This window comes from Perna viridis, chromosome 3, assembly GCF_037379345.1.
Source record: "Perna viridis isolate PV_CMFRI_1.1 ecotype Kerala chromosome 3, ASM3737934v1, whole genome shotgun sequence".
NCBI classification, from domain to species: domain Eukaryota; kingdom Metazoa; phylum Mollusca; class Bivalvia; order Mytilida; family Mytilidae; genus Perna; species Perna viridis.
Window position 1 is genome coordinate 34,114,869 of NC_142447.1, and position 18,736 is coordinate 34,133,604.

Sequence of the window (18,736 nt, forward strand, 5' to 3'; positions counted from 1 at the left end):
TGTAGGAATATCTGTGACTAAGTTTGGTACTTTTGTCACAGTAAAAGTGTCAAAATTCTAATATAGTCTTTGAATTCATTCAAATGTACTTTTTTCTTTGAGCGACAGCTTCTGAACTTGTAAGGTTATTGTAAAATATTACAAAAAATTAATTCAATATACCCTCCCAAATTTAATTTAATCATGAGAAAAACTGAAGACTTTCTTTGGGTTTCATTGATAAGTAAGTAGTAATATAGGCTATATTTGTCTTGCCCAAGGATATTTGTCGCCATCCGAATCAGTAACACTGTATTAAAATCTGATCTGTATTGTGGTGTTTGGTATTTATACAGTAACCTTTTAAAATATTCTGTCAACATCTTGGAGGTTCTAATGCGAGAAAAAATGACAGGCTTAATAAGTACTTATTGAAATAGACCCATAATCCAAACAAAACGTAGGTGAAATATGGTCCCTGGTGTTGTTGCACAATGCAGTCTTAATTCATAAAGTATAGACATCGTTTTGCAAAATACTCCGGCAAATATTGTCATTTTATTTGAAGTTAGGAACTTGAAACCCATATTTATTTTCTCCAGTGAGAAAATGTACTCCACTCTTTAAGAAATCCACCAGTACACAATCAGCTACTGTTTTTGCATAGAAACTTCTTTTTAACTCCCTATAATTAATAAATAACTTTATGAAGAAGAGGGATGGACAAAAAATAGTTATAAGGAATGCAATGCACAAGCAGACAATGATATAGTTTGGGTGTGTTAAGAGTTTGAGTAGGTGGATGGTGTGAATAGATCTCATAGCTTAACCATGATCATATATATATATGTGCTTATTTCTTATATAAAACACAGTTCTGTATTGTATAAAAACAATCTTGTAATAATATGTTAGCTTAAATAATCCTATCTACAAGGTTCAAAATGAAGAGAATGTAATGTCTTTATTTAGAAAAGTGTTAAGTTCTATAAAATTCTAACTACAAAATCATTGACCAGATCTGTATTTCTCCTATTTAAGCCTTTAATTGTACTTTCTTGAGTTTTTGAATGTTTGCTTTTTGCTGGTAGGCATTTATTATTGAATGAGACAACAATCTGTCATGATAATAAAAATGAAACAAATGATAAAATGACCTATCAGATATCCTCTATCCTCTTCAGGTTAAGTTACTTGTTTTTACAGAATGGTCAGTGCTCTCAGAAGTTTTAGCTATAAGTAGAAGTGCCTCTTGGACATTACTTTATAAAGTTCATGTAAACGGTCTCTTAGCTCAAATTGAAGTGAATTATCTTTTTGTTTGAACCATCATGTTGATAACCTTTCCAGCCCAGGGTGTGTTATCTAAGGTTAATTCAGAAGTTATTGCAGTATAAAGTTTTGACTGACATTAAATCCTAATAATAAAATCTCTCATTATAAAAGTTACGGTAAACACTGTAGGATTTTGTCTCAAATTGGCATTGAATTTGTATGAAAAAATGGCAATAATTTTTTTAATTCACTTCAAATCTCCAAACATAAGCAGCTTTCATTCTGAGTGTAATACCAGGAGACACAGAAGATTTGGTGTCATATTGGTAGTGAAAAAGTCATGAGAATGTTTTCTTCCTCCTCTATCACCAACAATTAACTGTTAATTCTCTTATCTCTCGTCAGACTCTCATCTCTCTGATTGATCAACATTGAACACTTTTTTTTTGACTAAACATGAACCTATATAAGAAATGCTCTCACTGCTATGTCACTTCAGGGACTGTGGAGTAATGTTCTGGCCTAGGTGCCATCAGTCAACAAAATTGTGAAATTTAATGAACTGTGGAAAAATTTATACAACTCAACGAAACTTAATGCTGCTTTTTATTTTGGATTTTTTTAATTATAAACTGACACTCCTTGATCATATTTGATAAAATAATATAAAGATTGCCTGATACTTTATACATAATTTACCCACTTATGAGTGTACCTCAATATTGCAGAATTTTTCTATGAAAAATTATACATTTAAAATATAGTAATCTGATCTGAATTTGTCATCTCTCATCACTCCAGTCAGGTGTATAAATGTAAATTTAATGATTATATCAGAAAAATAAAAATATTTGATCAAGATGAATTTGTCTTTTCTGATGGTTGAGGTTTAGTACTAAATTCTCATAACTATATTTTATGGCCCACTATTTATGTCAACTTATGATTTCTCTATTTACAAACTATAATAAAGACACTTCACTGAGACTGAAATGGCTCATTCATATATAGAATGTTTTGAGTAAATATTAAATTTGTAATGTGTAATTAGTAAACTCAAACAATATTGATAAATGTGTAGTTAAGGTATTGGATATGTGTAAATTGAAGTTTATTCACCCTTCAACTGTCTAGTACTATAAAGTTCATTATAAGGAGAGCTACACCCAAACACCTACATGTATGTAAGCTCAGATTTTGGGAAACAGATATATAAGATTCAATTTTATTGATGTCCCTTCAGACAATGTTGACAAAAAAATATAATTGAATTTGAATTTTTATTTGTGAAAATGTATCTTGTTCTGTTCGAAGTACATTATTCATGGGAAGTTTAAGTAGTTACGGTACATGGCACTGTTGAAAATTTCAGGGCAGTGCATTTGATTATGTCACACACTGCATAGCAAATTTAGAAATTAGCTTAATAACAAGAGGCCTACAATCAGTGACTGAAACCAGAAACCTCTTTTCCCTCATCTTGCAGATTTGATTATTTTTTGGCCCATATGACATCAGATTCTTAATTTATATTTTACAATTTTTTTTTAACTTTTATACCATTTAGCTTCCTATAGAAGCATGTTAAGTCTCACATGACAATGGCTACAAATGACTAAATATATTATTATAAGAACACCACAGTAAGCTGTATAACACTTTAATTAGTCACAGATGTATTTATTGGAGAGCAACTATGATAGACAATTCATAAAAATGCCAATGTGGTATATGTTATAATTTTTATACAATTAACAATATAGTTTTTTGTAATTTATGATATGGCTTTTAATGTAGATTTGTACTCCACATTGAAGTCTGTTTTTTATACCACACATTAAGTAATGTAGATAATTTGTAAAGGTCTCAGCTAAATGGATAGTATTGTCTGTACTTGTCCTGTATGTGAATGTTACCATCAGTTTGTGACAAAGTTTCTGTAAACAGCATTCAAAGTGTCACGATGGATGATAAACAGGGTAAATACACAAGGAGGAAAATTCTGTGGTCAATATTATGGCTACAACACTTACAATTAGGGCAGTTTAAAGTTGTAAAATAGGTAGATATGTCTAGAGCATGTAGGAAACATGACTGTAGACCAATATTGTCCAGTCTGAGAGATAACAGATATCTAAACATACTCCAGGTTATCTGACCAACAGGTGAAAGGGGATTAGAACAGGTTTTTTGAATTTGAACCCCTGAACCTGGAAAAAAAGGCTTAAAACATATAAACCAGAAGTTTGTCAGAATGGACTTCTTCATATCCATACCTCCATTAAGTGTTATAAAAGTTCTGCATTTATTGGGCAATCCAAATAATAAAAATAATCTTAAATTAATTTTCCGTAAAATACTGTTGATTTTCTTCTGCATTTTGGTACGATTTCTTTCCTGTTCACCTTTATTATATTTATAATGCAATGATCTGGACAGTTTCACCAATACAAAAATGTACCAATAATCCATATTAATTAAAGAGATTAACACAGATTATGTTGATCTATTTCTGTAATACATGATGTCTGGTACTACTGTTGTTTACATAAATAAGATAACCAGTCATGTAGCACTAAACTGTCTGTCTGATGCCATCTACTGGTTCTGCTGAGCAAGTACTCAACAGGGCTATAGTTGTAAAAGTCAGGTGAGGTGAAAAATCCAGCTGATTTATCATGTAGAATTAGTAGGTATGAAGCAGATTAGAGGTTTATCTTACTGATAATCTGGTTAGTAATATGTACTGACTTCTGACAAGGAAGATAAGATATACCTAGTACTTCTAGATGTGGGAATAGTCAGGTTCCAACCTTTAACTAGGTTTGTCAATGAAAACATTTGTACTTCTTTTGTTTTGCTAGAATTTTTAAGAATATGACGTAAGGTGATAATTGCCCCAAAAAGTTATTCCTGTGAAAAGACTTTTGGTTACAGAACGAACTTTTAAAAACAAGATATCTTTTAAAATGAAGAGGGTACAATGTTTGAAAAAAATGCTAGAAAAGTGGAGATAACTTCTATAAGGGATGATGAAATCCTTCACAAAGTCATCCTGTAAAAGTCCACAATAAGGTTTATCAATGGTCAAAATGTGCTAAAGGTACTTCGAAAAATGACAATAAGGTTTATCGATGGTTCAAATGTGGTAATGATATCTTGAAAAGTTAAATACGATGAAATACATCCATATCAAAGCAAAGTCCCATGTGGGAAAGACCTAAAAAATACACTTTCATTATGGTTAATATTGTAAATAAGGAAATATTGATGATAACATCATGAGAGGAGTTTAAAATCCATGCGTTTTATAAGTGCATCTCAGTTTCATAACACTGGTAAATTTAGATGATGACCTGGTCTTCTTACCCTTGAAAACTGAGATTGGTACCCAACCATTTTAACTATAATTTATACCTTCACAGGCTATATTGCTGACTTAGTGATGTGATAACAATAGTATATTGTGGTAAACCTATATAAATTGGTTCATAACAGCATACTTAATTTTAAGAATAAGCTAGAACACAAATTTAATGTTGGACAATATTGCACCTAGAAGTGCAAATATATTGTATAGATATAAATCTCATGTCACAGTCTGCATTGAAGTCTCAAGTCTATCTTGTCCGTTTGAAGTAAAATTGGACCTGGTTCAAAGTAAAATGTTAAATATTTGCATCTATTGCCAATAAACTGCTTTTGGACAATCATGGATGTGCAGTGGTATGTCAAGAAAGTTGTCATGTTTAAAGATAAATATTTACATGTAAGTCAGACATGTGTCTCATAACCTGTAACAGTGTTGTTGTTTTACCATGTCTGATTTTCCCTTTAAGGTTATGGGTGGGGGACACTTTTGGTAGAACAATTGATTTTGATGGTTGAAAAGGAATTTGTAAAGATACGGCTGAAGAAAGATAGCATAAAAGTTTTTCTCTAGGATATTGAGCTGTTTTCTGTGTCCTCACATCATTTCAGTTGGTGACAGTATGATTGAAAGTGTTGAGATGTTTTCTGTGTCTTTCACTCTATTTTGGCCCATTACAGAATGATAGTGAGTGTTAGGTTATTTTATGTTGAGTTTACATCATTACAACCAGTTACGGGGAATGACAGACTGTTCGTGACTTTTAAACATAACTAACATGATCTGTGATCCAAGATACAGCTGTGTTATGTGTCTTATTAGTTTAGTAGTGCTGATTATTAGTTTGGATGTGCTGAAAGACAATAGATGATGTGAAAGTTTCATGTTCTGATGATAAAAACATACTCTTTGGAGAAAGCTATTTTCAACATGAAGGTTTTGAGGTTCATCTCTAAGCCAGTAAACCTGTTTGACAGAAATTAGATAGGTTATGAAATATGGAATGTACTTGCTGGAATGGCATCTCATGTTTGTCATGTTTATTTAGATGCAGTCTTTTATGAATGTGACAGTAATGGTTGAAAGGGAGACTACTAACTGTGCAGGATGTTTCCCTTGGATTGTGTTTTATTACAATTCACACAATCTTAGACAATATGTTTTATTTGTTATTTCCCATATTTGAATTACTTTGATTTAATAATTTCTTTTACTATTTGATAGTTATATATACAGACAAATGACAATGTCCATTATACAGCATGTGTATACCTTTCAAAGTTGTTCCGTTCTAATATAGACCTAATATTCTTTTATATTGATTATGACTGCATGATTTCACACATCTGGCCAGTTCCTGCTGCTTACCCTTCTGATACTTCATTAGCAGATGCTAAGGGTACTTCAGAGATAAATAATTGCTCTTAAACTTCTGAAAAAATCATTATTTACCAGAAAATTAGTTTAACTGCTTTGTCTTATGTTTGAATAGCTTTGAGAGTAATTGGAAGAACTTTTATGATTTTAGCCCTCAGTAAAATATGAAATAAAATTGTAGTTCAGCCACAGAAGTTGAAATGATTTGTTTGTTTTAACCTTTTTGGTAAGAATAACAATGTTTCCATCAATTTAATCCTTGTATGAGTTCTGTCCCCTTATTCATGATATGCTTATTTTGTTTTTTTTGAACAGTGAGACAAATAAAATAAAATATCTTTTTAACTTTTAACTGGTTTCTTTACATACATGTGGAAGCATAGCCTACTTAAAAGTCTAGCACATGGATGTAGTATCTATTGCTGAATTATTTTATTGAGTATAAAATAGACATTTCATAACAGACTGTAGTTAAAGATTTTGATATAAGTCGTTAAAATTGTTATGGCATAAAGACATTAAAATATAAAATATCAATAAAACTGTTCGTATTTAAATAGGATCAAGGGGATATTACTTAGAGGTGTAGCTTGCAGCTCATCTGATAGCAGGACAAATTATAACTTAATCTTTAGTCTTCAGGTGTCTTTTTACTAATGTCTATTGTAATTTTATGTAATCTACAAAACCTTTGATGCTATGCCTTCTGTCTTTGATGATTCAATCTAATGACACAAGTTTTAGCTTTTATTACTCTATTTTTGTATGAAATGTAAGGTATTTTGGCATTTAAACTTGACTTTAAGCTTATTGTGGGAGTTGTATGACAGTTTTTATTTCTGATACATATTGTAATAGAGACTCATTTGAAACCTTTTGTTCTATTTTCCCTACCTCTGCTAATTTGTACTTGATGCTAGCTTAGAAGGGTCGCTAGAAACATTGCTGAAAAATCTCAAGCACTTGAATTTACATCCCACACATGCAAATGAAACATTTCTTTGGAACTTCCTTTCATTGACAGTTTATATACAGCTATGAAACTAGAAGATAGAGAGATATATTTCTTGTATGTTATTGACTCCTGTTATAAATGAAAAAAAAATCATTCATAATGCAATTCTCATTATTTTTTTTGTCTATGCCTGGCTTAATTTTTATAACATCGTTTGGTTGATTGATAATTTTTCTCTTTTCTCATGCAAGAAAGGAACCTAATTGAATTAGTTATTTAATGGAACAAGTAAATATAACATGGCATAATGTGTCTCTTAACTGAATGTTTTGTGCTCTGAAGTTGCTTTAGATGTAATTAATCTCAAGTATTTCTTGTTTCTTTTGTGTTTATGTGGAATGCATGTGGTTACATCTTTCTCTAGTAGTATGCACTCACTCTACTTATTAAGTCATAAAAAACCAAAAGGTTGAGTTCTTCTCCATCAATCTATTTAACTTCTGAAGATGAGCACTTTAGCCAATAATAGTATGTGCAGAATGGGGTTCTTGTTAAACTGCAGTAGAAAAAAAAACAACATTAAAAGTTATCACTTCTTTATTGTGGTGGTACAATATTCCTTTGAATGAGCCTTTTACAATATAATGTCTTTTCCCTGGTATTTCTGTGTAGATACATGACAGAATTAGAACCATCCTTGTCTTTCAGGCTTTTCCCTGTTGGTGGTACTTAATTATTATCTTGTTGAAGTGTTCAGATAATCTTGGTCCTTTAGATTAGTTAATTACATGGTCTTGTTAAACCACTAGATAAAACTTAGTTATTTTAATTGCCTTGTAAGAGAGATGAGATAATGTTTTCATGACATGTATTGTTTTGATGCATCCATACAGGCCTGAATATTTCCTGGTTTTGATGCATCCATACAGGCCTGAATATTTCCTGGTTTTGATGCATCAATACAGACCTGAATATTTCCTGGTTTTGATGCGCCCATACAGACCTGAATATTTCCTGGTTTTGATGCACCCATACTTCCTGCATATTTCCTGGTTTTAATGCATCCATACATCTTGAATATTTCCTGTTTTTAATGCATCTATACATCTTGTATATTTCCTAGTTTTTATATGTTCATATAGTCCTGCATTTTGTTTAGATTATTTTCATATGAATTCCGTTTAAAATAAAGAAAAAATTATTGTCGGTTTTTATCACTTTTATCTTGACCAACAATATCTCTTTTTTTCATACTTGAGTAGTACCAGTAGGATGTCATCTGAATTATCATTGACCACTTTGTTTAAAAATTCATTTTCAGCATTTATCTTAACTATTCATATCTTCTTTCATTTCAACAAGTCACTTACGCAAATTAGAAGGTCCAGGTAGTGTTAATTTCATTGTGCATCTTTTTACTGTGTGACAAGTGCAGCAATGAATGTCATTAGGAAAATTTTAGTTTTAACTTCTTCACAGGAGGTATGTGTCATTTTAATTTTACATTTATCAAAATCATTTGATATTAATTGTCATGCCCAAAAAAATTCTGTCAATGAAATGTTTGTATCAAGCTGAACTTAGCACTTCACATTAAGCATACAGATGACTTCACAGTGTCTACTCTAAACAGGTCCTAATGATGAATGGTTGGGTAGATTTTTGACGTGATGGCTTTGAAAGCTGTGTGTATCAGATATCATATGAGTATTTAATCTGTTTCGGTTAGCATTACAAACACCTAATTATATCTTGGGTAATTTGTTAAAAAGGACATAGATATGTCAAAAGCATATGTGACAAATATCAACCTTCTTTTCATTATGGCTGGTGTCCAGAATCCACTTCTTTAATTTATCACTTGAGAATCATTTTAAATTTAATGGACTCTGATTTGCTTTAAATGATAATAGCATTACAATGAAATGATGATCATCAGCTGTTTGATTTTAAAATGATTTGATTTATTTTCAAGATTTATTTAAATTTTATTTTATTTTTTTTTCTATTTTAAGTCTTGTCTATTGAGCCTTACATATAACCAGGTATCATTTTGTAATATTTTAGGAATGTCATAAATATGCTCTTGGATTTCAGAATCTTTAAGGGAGAGAGATATTAAAAGTCAAATATTTATCATATATTGGAATTGATTTTTATTAAGTTCAAGGAAATTCAAATTCAGGCTTGACTTATCCCTTGCCAATATGTTTTACATTGTCAGTTTTATGTTAGTTGTTGGGACAAGCACAGTTCTCCATTTATATCTACCTTATTGGCAATAATTGGTTCAGGTACATTTTGTACTGCATGATGAAACTAAGGAAGCTAGGGATAAACTCAATGTTCTGTATCAAAAAATTGTTTTCACAGAGATGCATATGAAATTGAACTTTTTGATGACTGCAGGTGTCAAAATGGCACACCTGGTCAGGTAGACAGTGGGAGGAAAATCGGATGATGATTTAAAAAAGTATGAGTACTTAGGGCAATCTATGAATGGAATATTTGTGAACTATTGAAAAATATCATTAAATAAACATTTTTGTTGTTGAGAAATTAATCCAGAGTCATATTTTCATTTGATCTGATCTGTTATTGGTCTTATATAAATGGGCCAAACATTCTTTTAAAGTGTCCGAGTTCAGTTTTTGGAAAAGAGTTCTGAAATGAAACATTTTAAGGTGAAATAGGAAGAGATTCATATAAATAGCATTAATATAGTACCTTTTATATTATATAAAATTAATTGCAGGCTTGAAATATAAAGACACAATAATCAAAGAATTGCAAAGTACATTGATTTTTGTCATAATAGAAAGTTAAAGGCTAAAAAAAAAAATAGGTGCGAGGCTTTGTGTAGTAGTCATATGAAACCTGATGGAAGCTTTCTTGTTACATCAGGGTTTGACATGTATATTTAAACCCACTATATAACAAAGATCTAGCTTATGATTGTATTTACCGCTGGGTGCACAAAGAGAAGTGCATTCTGGGTGACAACATAGCTGACAGATGAAGCTGTTAACATTCCCTATAGATTAAATATATATTTATTGGTGTTGGTGGCCCATGTTGTTAGTCATAAACAAAGGCAAAGTTTGTCTGACAGTTTAAATGTGACTGATTGTAAAGAAAGCAAGACATTACCTAAATTTACCACTTTAAAAGGAATCATTAAATTGATATATGTGGAATTTATGCAAATTATCCATTATTTGTGGTATATAGAGATGGTTTGATATAAAAACAGATATTTCCTTGTTAGCTCTCCTGTGTCTTAGAGAGAGAAAAGTAAATAAAATGGTTAGGGAAATTGCAGCAGATTTGACCAGACATTTATCCATTGTAAAGTTATTAGCCTAGTGACCTTCTGTGACCCCTATCATAGACTATTACTGTCTACTTGGCTGCTTCTCATTTTATCAGTAAATAAAAACACCATGTGGTTTATTTACATTAATTAGGCCAGTTTGTTGTTGAAAAAGAGATAATGACTTTTTATATATATATATTTTTGAGTTTCTTTCTATGATCAGTATTTGATCTGCTTGTAAGTCAGGGAATATGCAGTTTTGACCTATAATTTATGAAGTCTAATTTTGGCCTGCATAAAAGTCCCATTTCAGTTCCATGGACTACAGGACAGGTGTGGTGCTATATAAACAAGCAGGTATATAAAGTTCTGACTTGAAAGAGCTTATTGAACTAATGTCAACACATTGTCTAACTTAGTCAGTATTTTTCAGTTTTTATAAAAAGCATGGTTTATTATGATAAGAACTTTACAATTCTCTGTCAGATCTATTTCTGTTGAATTAAAGACCTAAGTGCAGTACTATATTATTTACATGTTTATCAGATCAGTTTACAATTTTGACATGAAATGCAGCAGATAAATGCACCTGATTACATAGTTCTGAGCTGGAAAAAAATTATCTTCTTTTCATGCTGTGTATGTAGGAGAAAAAAAACTTATTGAGGTTCTGACATGCCATTCTTTTGTTAAACATTCCATGCTCAATTTGGAATTTGGCTATTTGATTCTTTTACATGTTGGTGACCCTTGTTTTTGCAAAAGTTGAAAGTTTGATATTTAGAATAATAAATACTATATCAGTTTGCCTTATGAATAGTTATAATGAAATTTACATGGTTATTATTTAACAGTCAAGCAGCAATTTATGTGTACCAGTGACAACTAGGTAGTTTCTACTTAAGTTTTCTAAATATGCTTTAACACTTATTTTGACATGCATGTGGTAATAAACATCTCTCCATATTGTTATCTTCAGTATTTTATGCTTGCCATTGGGGAAGGAGTCCACATCTTTAGAATTTTATATCTAGGCTAGCTGTTCCAGGTGGACTTAATTCATCAATTGTCTTCACTTGGTTGAACAGAAGTAGAATATCTATAAATTCTATACAGAGCTGGAAGCACTGCAGTGGTATCATCACTGACCATCTATATGTAGCTATAAACAAAAAAAGATCTTGTGTTTAAGAAAGTACAATGTCATAGTTATAAAAAATAGATACAAATTGTGTTGTAGAATTATTCAGTAATTCCATGTAGGAGATGCATTCTTTAATAAGTAACAAATATTTTATGTGGTATACTGTGTCAAAAACAGCTGTATCATGTATTGTAATTATTTTAATTAACCAGGTATATTTTAATTAACAGGTATCATTAGATATTGCACATCTGGTGATCAAAATCTGGACTGCCAATGACAGGGGTCTTGTCTTCTAGTTTATGAGTCCTTTGATTCTTTGTCAGATGGACAGGTTTATGAATACTGAATCTGAACTTTGACCCTACCAAAAAAGGAGTAATGTCATGAACTGAAGATTGGTCTCTCCCCATGATTTGCGATAAATAAATAAAATTTTGACAAGATACAATTACTGTGGTAGATTGTTGTGATATGTTTTGCACAATAAGGACCAGAAATACCGGAAAAAATGATAAACTTGGCCCTTACTATGCTTGATGAATCTTGACTTAAACTTATTTAAATGCAGTTTTTGTACACAAAAGATTAGATTTTAAAGTATTTCTCAGGACCTAGTTTTTACAATTAAATATTTTAATGGGTCAACAAGAAGTTAAACATTCAGATTGTGCACTGTCTGGCATTACAGAAGATTTGTTATACACATGAAATCCATTCAATTAAAGGGGTTGTAGCTAGAATTTCACTGTATGATAAGTGTGGTACAGTTTCAATAAAAATTTCTGAAGCCTTGAAGGAATAAGAAAGAATTAGATTACAAACTGTTATGTTACAAATCAGATAAAAGTATTGAAAGGTAAAATCATCTACTATGCTAAGCCAAGAATGTAAAGATAGAATGAAGTTTGGAACTAAGGCATTAGTCCATTCAGTATCAATACCATTATGACCTTTTACATATAAGCTTCATCATTCTCCTCTTATATATATTTTCAATGATTTAAGGTAGCTCTTGGATATGCAACAAAAATGTTAGGTACAGATAGCACACCTTAATTCTGTAGTCCACCCACCTTCATGTTACTTGCATTATATGTTCTGGTCAAAGGTCATCTCTTGGAATTCCATCACTTTACATTTACTCCACACAAGCCAAGTGTCATGTAGTTTATATTGTTATTAATAAGATCACCCATAACATGACAGTAAGATATGAATAGAATTTATAACATATACCTTACTTCCAGGTAAATTGGAGTTGTACCGCGCTTTGTTGAGAATAAAATTCCAGAGGGTGGACCTGAATATAAAAAAATGTTAGCAAAAACATAGTAATAAAAAACTGTTGAACTGTGTTATTATTATAATTTTTATGGTTCTTCATTTATCATGACAGTGTTCTAGGATTTTTCAGAAATTGAGGTTTCCTCAGGAAAAATCCATATAAAATCAACTTTCCCACAGTCAATGACTGCTTTCCTAACAAAACAAATCCTTACAGCATATGAAGTTTTCAACTTGCCACGGGAAGGTGTAACTAAGTACCTAACTTTCCCTGATCCAAATTTCACTTGCCCTGGGTAACGGGAAATAGGAATCCTAGAACACTGCATGAAATAAACTGCTGAATTTGCATTTTTTGAACAAACAATGTTGGAAGAACTTCCTAAAAGACAGAGCAATACAATTTTGTGTCATACCAAATTTATTCAAAAAGATAGTACAAGAGAAATTTCTATCAATATAATTAGGCCTTTTTTTTAATGTGGTTCATTAATTAACAACTCTTTTTATCCATATCAGAGCAATGTGTTGATTACCTGTAATGTAAATTAAATTGAGTAGAAAAACTATTATACAATTAGCTGTTCTGAGTATAGCATTCTTGTTATCTGGTTTCAATGAAGAATTTTGAGAATAAGCTTAGACCATTTTACTTTTTGTTTTGACAATTTTAGGCATCAAACAAACCAAAGCACTTTATCAAAGTTTACTTAAATCTTAAGACATGACTCAATATGTTTTCAGAAAATAATTGATATGAAATATCCAGACAATATTCTTGTTCTTGATTCAGGAAATATTGTTCAGTTCTGATTCAGTTTGATTGATGGTAAATGATTGTATCAAATGGAAATTAATCTGTGTTAGGAAATATGGTCAATTTATTATTAATCTGCTCCATTACTGATTTTGATACAATTTTGTGTGTTAATTCAGACACCTTATATATTTGCCTATTGTTAATTTTTAATTGATACTGAGAATGTTTGGGTGTGAACAAAAAGTAACATGAAAATGTATTGATTTACAAAGGTATCTGATTGGATGGCTATCAGGCGAGTTTTAGGTCTGTAGTTCATCTCATGAATCTTACTTGGCGTCCAGACATGAGTTTTTTGTGGCGAGGTATAACAAATCTTTAAAGGGTGTTACAATTTATCAGATTTAACAAATTATCAAAAACGTATATTTTTTCAGGCTAACATATCTACAGCAGCTCAGTAGTCGCCAACTCACATGTTTATGGTTTAAAAAAGTGTTATATCAGATCTAGTAAACTGGTTTAAGGGATAAATTTTTGTTAATGATTTTGCAAATTGTCTTAGAAGTTTTTACTGATAAAGCCCAGTATCAGGGTGGTACCAGAATTAGTATTTACGTTTGTAGTACTACCAGGTGAAAAGTTCAAAAATCAAAGGAATCTCTTAATATAGTGTTCCTAACTAATTTCATTCCCTATTGTTGTTTTAATTACACAAATGCACTTTTAATTGTTTTGTCCTTTTTGAAATCCTTTTGATGGGTTATTTACAGTAGTATTTTGTGGTAATGGGTTTCAGTAGTAGGGCTAAATATGGAATGTTAATGTAATGCATCGTCATAGTCAAGATTGATTTGTTTTGAACATGATGACAAGGAAACATTGAAATATCATATCCAGCAACAGAACAAATTCCAATGGTAATTTTGGAACTTTTCTAACAGCAATGGTCATTGATGCAGTTTGGTATTTAGATATCTCTAAGGTGGTTTATATTGTCTGTCCGTGTGGTAAAGGATATACATATCACCTCCATGTGAGGGTGACTTCCCATTAAAGCACCATGACATTTCACAGGTGTAAAATGTTATCATTATGAGTTCTATAAATATGAACTTGATGAACCCAGAAATAATGACAGATCCAATTAGTAATGTTGAGGAACAAAGTTAAATGAAATCTATATGATGCATGGTTTGTCAATCAGAAAAGTCTTGTACTGATAATCAAAATATACAAATTATCTCCCTTGGAAATGATAACACCAAAGCATTCTGTTGTACCACTCAATTCACAGTCTTTTCAATAGCCATGGAAAATAAATTGGATATTCTTATGTCATAACTTTATCCCTAAACTCTTTGCATGAGAGATTGAGAATTTGCACTATGCAATAACAAATTGACATTTATGTAGTAAGTATCCAAATATAACCTAAGTAGTTTGGAAATAGTTTGTTTTTAGATATTTCTGGTCAGGAGTTGCCAAATCAGTGTTATTTGTACTGAATGAATTGATACTGTTATAGTAAGGTGGAACACAAATATTTGTGTGCATACTTTTACTTATTTCTTGTTGTTGTCAGTTGTTTTCATTTTTTTTAATACATATATCAACAAAATGCAATATCATTACATATTTGTTATTTTTCTTTTTGAGAAGAAATTTTTGGATTTTAGAACTATAGCCTATGTGTCCATAACTTGGGGTTTTTTTAAGCAGTTTTAGGACAATCATTACTGTAGCTATTCAATGTAACCTAAATTAATTATAGATTCACCAGTTAACCCCAAGTTACATGATATTAAAGGTTAACTAATTATTTTATTACTGTTAGCTATGATTTCTCTCTCCATGCTTCCTCACTATGCACCACTTTCATTTGTCTTTTTGCTGTTACACCTCTTTATTTTCCTCTGTTGCTGTAGTGTCACTTTATTTTCAGAGATCTAAGTTACAACAAGCTTGAAACAATCAGTGGAAAAACTCTCAGAGGCTCTCTTATTTTAAGAAATTTGTAAGTTTCTAACTAACACTCATTTTCATCTAACCTCTTAGCATTTTGTGGATTCATTGGTGTTGAGATATATGATAAATATTACACTCTAAATAATTGTATGCACTGTGTATTTAACATTATATATAGATTTTTTTTGTAAGGCAATGGGAATGAATACACTGTCTGGCTAGCCCTATTTAACCTGAATTTCACTTTCAGCATCATTGCAGTATATACATGGTTTGATTGAAAAAAAGCCTTTTATTAACTCATCAGATTAAAAAATGGGGTAATGATATGTGTCATAGAGTTTATTTCCTTCAAACATATATGCCCCATCCTGATGAGAAACAGTGGGGGATCCAGTAATTCAGAAAAGGGAGGGCATACTGACTTCCCAAAGAAGGGGTTGACTTCAATGATTTTCAGTGAATTTCTCAGGAATGGACCAAATCTTTTTGAGATCAGGGGTCCCCAAAGCCCCCTTTTTAGATCATCCTATAAAATAGCATGGCGTGCATGACTTGTGGGATGGTGTGTAAACAAATAAAAAATATTAATATTTCCAGGGTATAAGTTTTATCAATGGATGATTCGTATTGTTATGTCTCTGTCTGTAGATACCATTGTCATCTGTGATCTCTATGTTCAGGATTTGTTCTAGGTATTCATTGTATTGCTTTTTTATAAAGCATGTAGACAATGCTAAATTTAATTATGTATTCTAATGATTTATGTCAAACAAGTTTCCAATCCTTTCAATTGTGATAAAAGAGATTCTTCATTTCATTATTCAAGGTTGTAAGCCATACTTATCTACAATCAGATAGACAGAAATTTAACCTTTTAATTTCTTTCAAATATGATTTAGTATTCAGTCTAAGTAAATAAAACTTTTGATAATGATCATATTAATATTGAATGGAAATACTTTGCCAAATCTGATAATATAATTAGCTGTGAATTTAACATTTTATTGTTTTATACACAATAGAATATTATCCACCCTTCCTTTTTTATTGAAAGGCATTGAACAGATAAACTGTTGTTATCTTATCTGTCTTCAAAAATAAAAAAGCAATTCAAAAACTTCAATTTTTGTAACATTTCATGAAGGTTCAACAGCTTTTAGATATGCTTTACTTGTAATGTTTAGTATGGTAGTTATGCAGATTTAAAAACAAAGCTTTGCTTGTCATGAAAAAATTAATTTCTTTAAAAATTTACAATTCATTTCTATGTTTAGCTTATTTGTTTTTGTACTCTCTTTGATATCTTCTTTTTCTTTCCTTTTCAATATGGATTAATGCCAATGCCTTATTTTTGCAATCTAAAAGAGAGAAAGGAAAAAAAAAAACATAATTTTTCACCCATATTGACAGTGTTGAAATTTTCTATACCTTAAATTATCCTTTGTTAAGGAAGAAAGCTTATACCTTATGTCAAAAGTGAACTACTTTCAAGTTAAAATATACTTTATTGACAAGATAAACTAAAAAAAAATAGAATGAATAGATTTGACAGAGAAACCCCATTGAACTATCATTTTACTCTGAGATAACAAACCCAAGGATCACCTGCTCTGTATTAATTAGTGTTCTAATAAAAGGCTACCCTGTTATTTGAGAAATGACAGAAATTTTTAAACTGATTTTAGACCATAAAATTCACAATAATCCTGTAATTTTGGACTTAAAGAGAAAACTGTGAATGGAACCCTAATTTTGTTTCAAGAAAAAAACATACATGTATTGTGAGTACACAATAGTTGTATTTATTTTGATTGGAATATGTTCCCATATGAAAAGAATAAGGGTCATGGTTTTCTTACTTCTCAGGGAATTTAAATTGTTTGGTATTGAGACACACCCTTGCAGAGATTTCTAATTAATTTAGTGGACCATCAGATTTCTTTTGGTTAAATTTGTCATAGTAAATTACCCTGGACAATAACCACTGGTCTAAAATATAATACTTAAATTATGTATTATTAATTAACATACAACTTCAATACTGCTCATGTACAGAGGACAGGCTTGATTTGGCCAGTACTTGCATTTAGATCACCACAAAGAATAAATTATCACATTGTCAAATCAGAGCATGTTAATTTACATACCACCACAGGAGCTTGAAATCTTTCAATAAATACTATACATAGATTCAAAATAAGTATTGACTATTACTATCTCTATGAAGCTCCTTCTGAAAATGAACCCTTGATTTAGAGCTATGTTTAGAATTTATCAAGAAAGATCTGTTGATATAGCGAACATATATTTTCATTTGGTTAAAACTGTTTCAGAAATTTAAAGTATTCCATAATCTCATATGAATAAAGCATCAATATACCAAGCTGAACTTGTGTAAAGAGGAAGAACATCTTATAACTAATCAGTATTATCATTTACAGGCAGCTTGACCACAACCAACTTACATGTGTATCAGAAGAAGCTCTCAAGCCTTTGAGAAAGATGGAAATCTTGTAAGTCCTTCTTTCATATACAATGCTTACTACAGTTACAAGAAAAAGTCCTTGAACCAAACTTGACATTAATGTTATAAAAATAAATGACTTAACTGATGGCATTTACTTAAATCTCTATAAAAATAAAAGTGAAAAAAAATATAGAAAAACTACATTTATATTTACTTGACTGCTACTTTGAATTTATCATATTTTTTGTACACCTGCATTTTCCATGACAATATCTATGGTAAATATTTGACCAAGTTTCTATATCTTTTCAGGACTCTGAATAATAACAATTTGACAACTATCCCTCGAGGAGTCTTTGATCAGATGAAGAATCTTAGAATTTTGTAAGTCATGTTTCTGACATAATATGTTAAATAAATAATTGTTTGGCATGTGTTTATATATGTTATGTATGGGAAAGGTAAAAAAACAATACAGACACTTAGCCAAGATATATCTCATACATCACCATCTTAGCATTGAAACAAGTGTTATGTTCAGAGGACAGAAAGGCCATATTTTGGTGTGACGTTACACCATGTTTGGGTCTGAGATGTATAAACAAACACCTGTTTTAACACCCTTTTTATAGTACCTCATCTTTAATCTTACTTTATGAATAATTTCCTTATTTCTATGCATGCCCATGGAAATATGACCTTTTGATCAAAAAGTTTCTACTTTTTGTACATTTTAACAACTCCAGATGCCTATCTGAAAGGGAAAAAATGATCTTTATACATTTTCATGATATTTTCTTGTTAACAAGAATGTTTTAAATTATTTTTATTGCAA

The 18,736-nt window shown here is 30.8% G+C and overlaps 1 protein-coding gene across 3 annotated transcripts in view; it reads left to right on the forward strand.

Annotated features, from left to right (window-relative positions):
• LOC148621971 (slit homolog 2 protein-like) overlaps positions 1 to 18,736 on the forward strand; it is a 63,416-nt gene that overhangs the window by 11,529 nt on the left and 33,151 nt on the right. For 2 of the 3 annotated variants that reach the window (XM_088571396.1, XM_088571397.1), the window contains exons 5-7: positions 15,409 to 15,480; positions 17,876 to 17,947; positions 18,214 to 18,285. In XM_088571396.1, coding sequence (XP_088427522.1) covers positions 15,409 to 15,480; positions 17,876 to 17,947; positions 18,214 to 18,285 — 216 coding nt within the window. The remainder of the gene's footprint in view (positions 1 to 15,408; positions 15,481 to 17,875; positions 17,948 to 18,213; positions 18,286 to 18,736) is intronic. The other variant, XM_088571398.1, reaches the window with a different exon arrangement.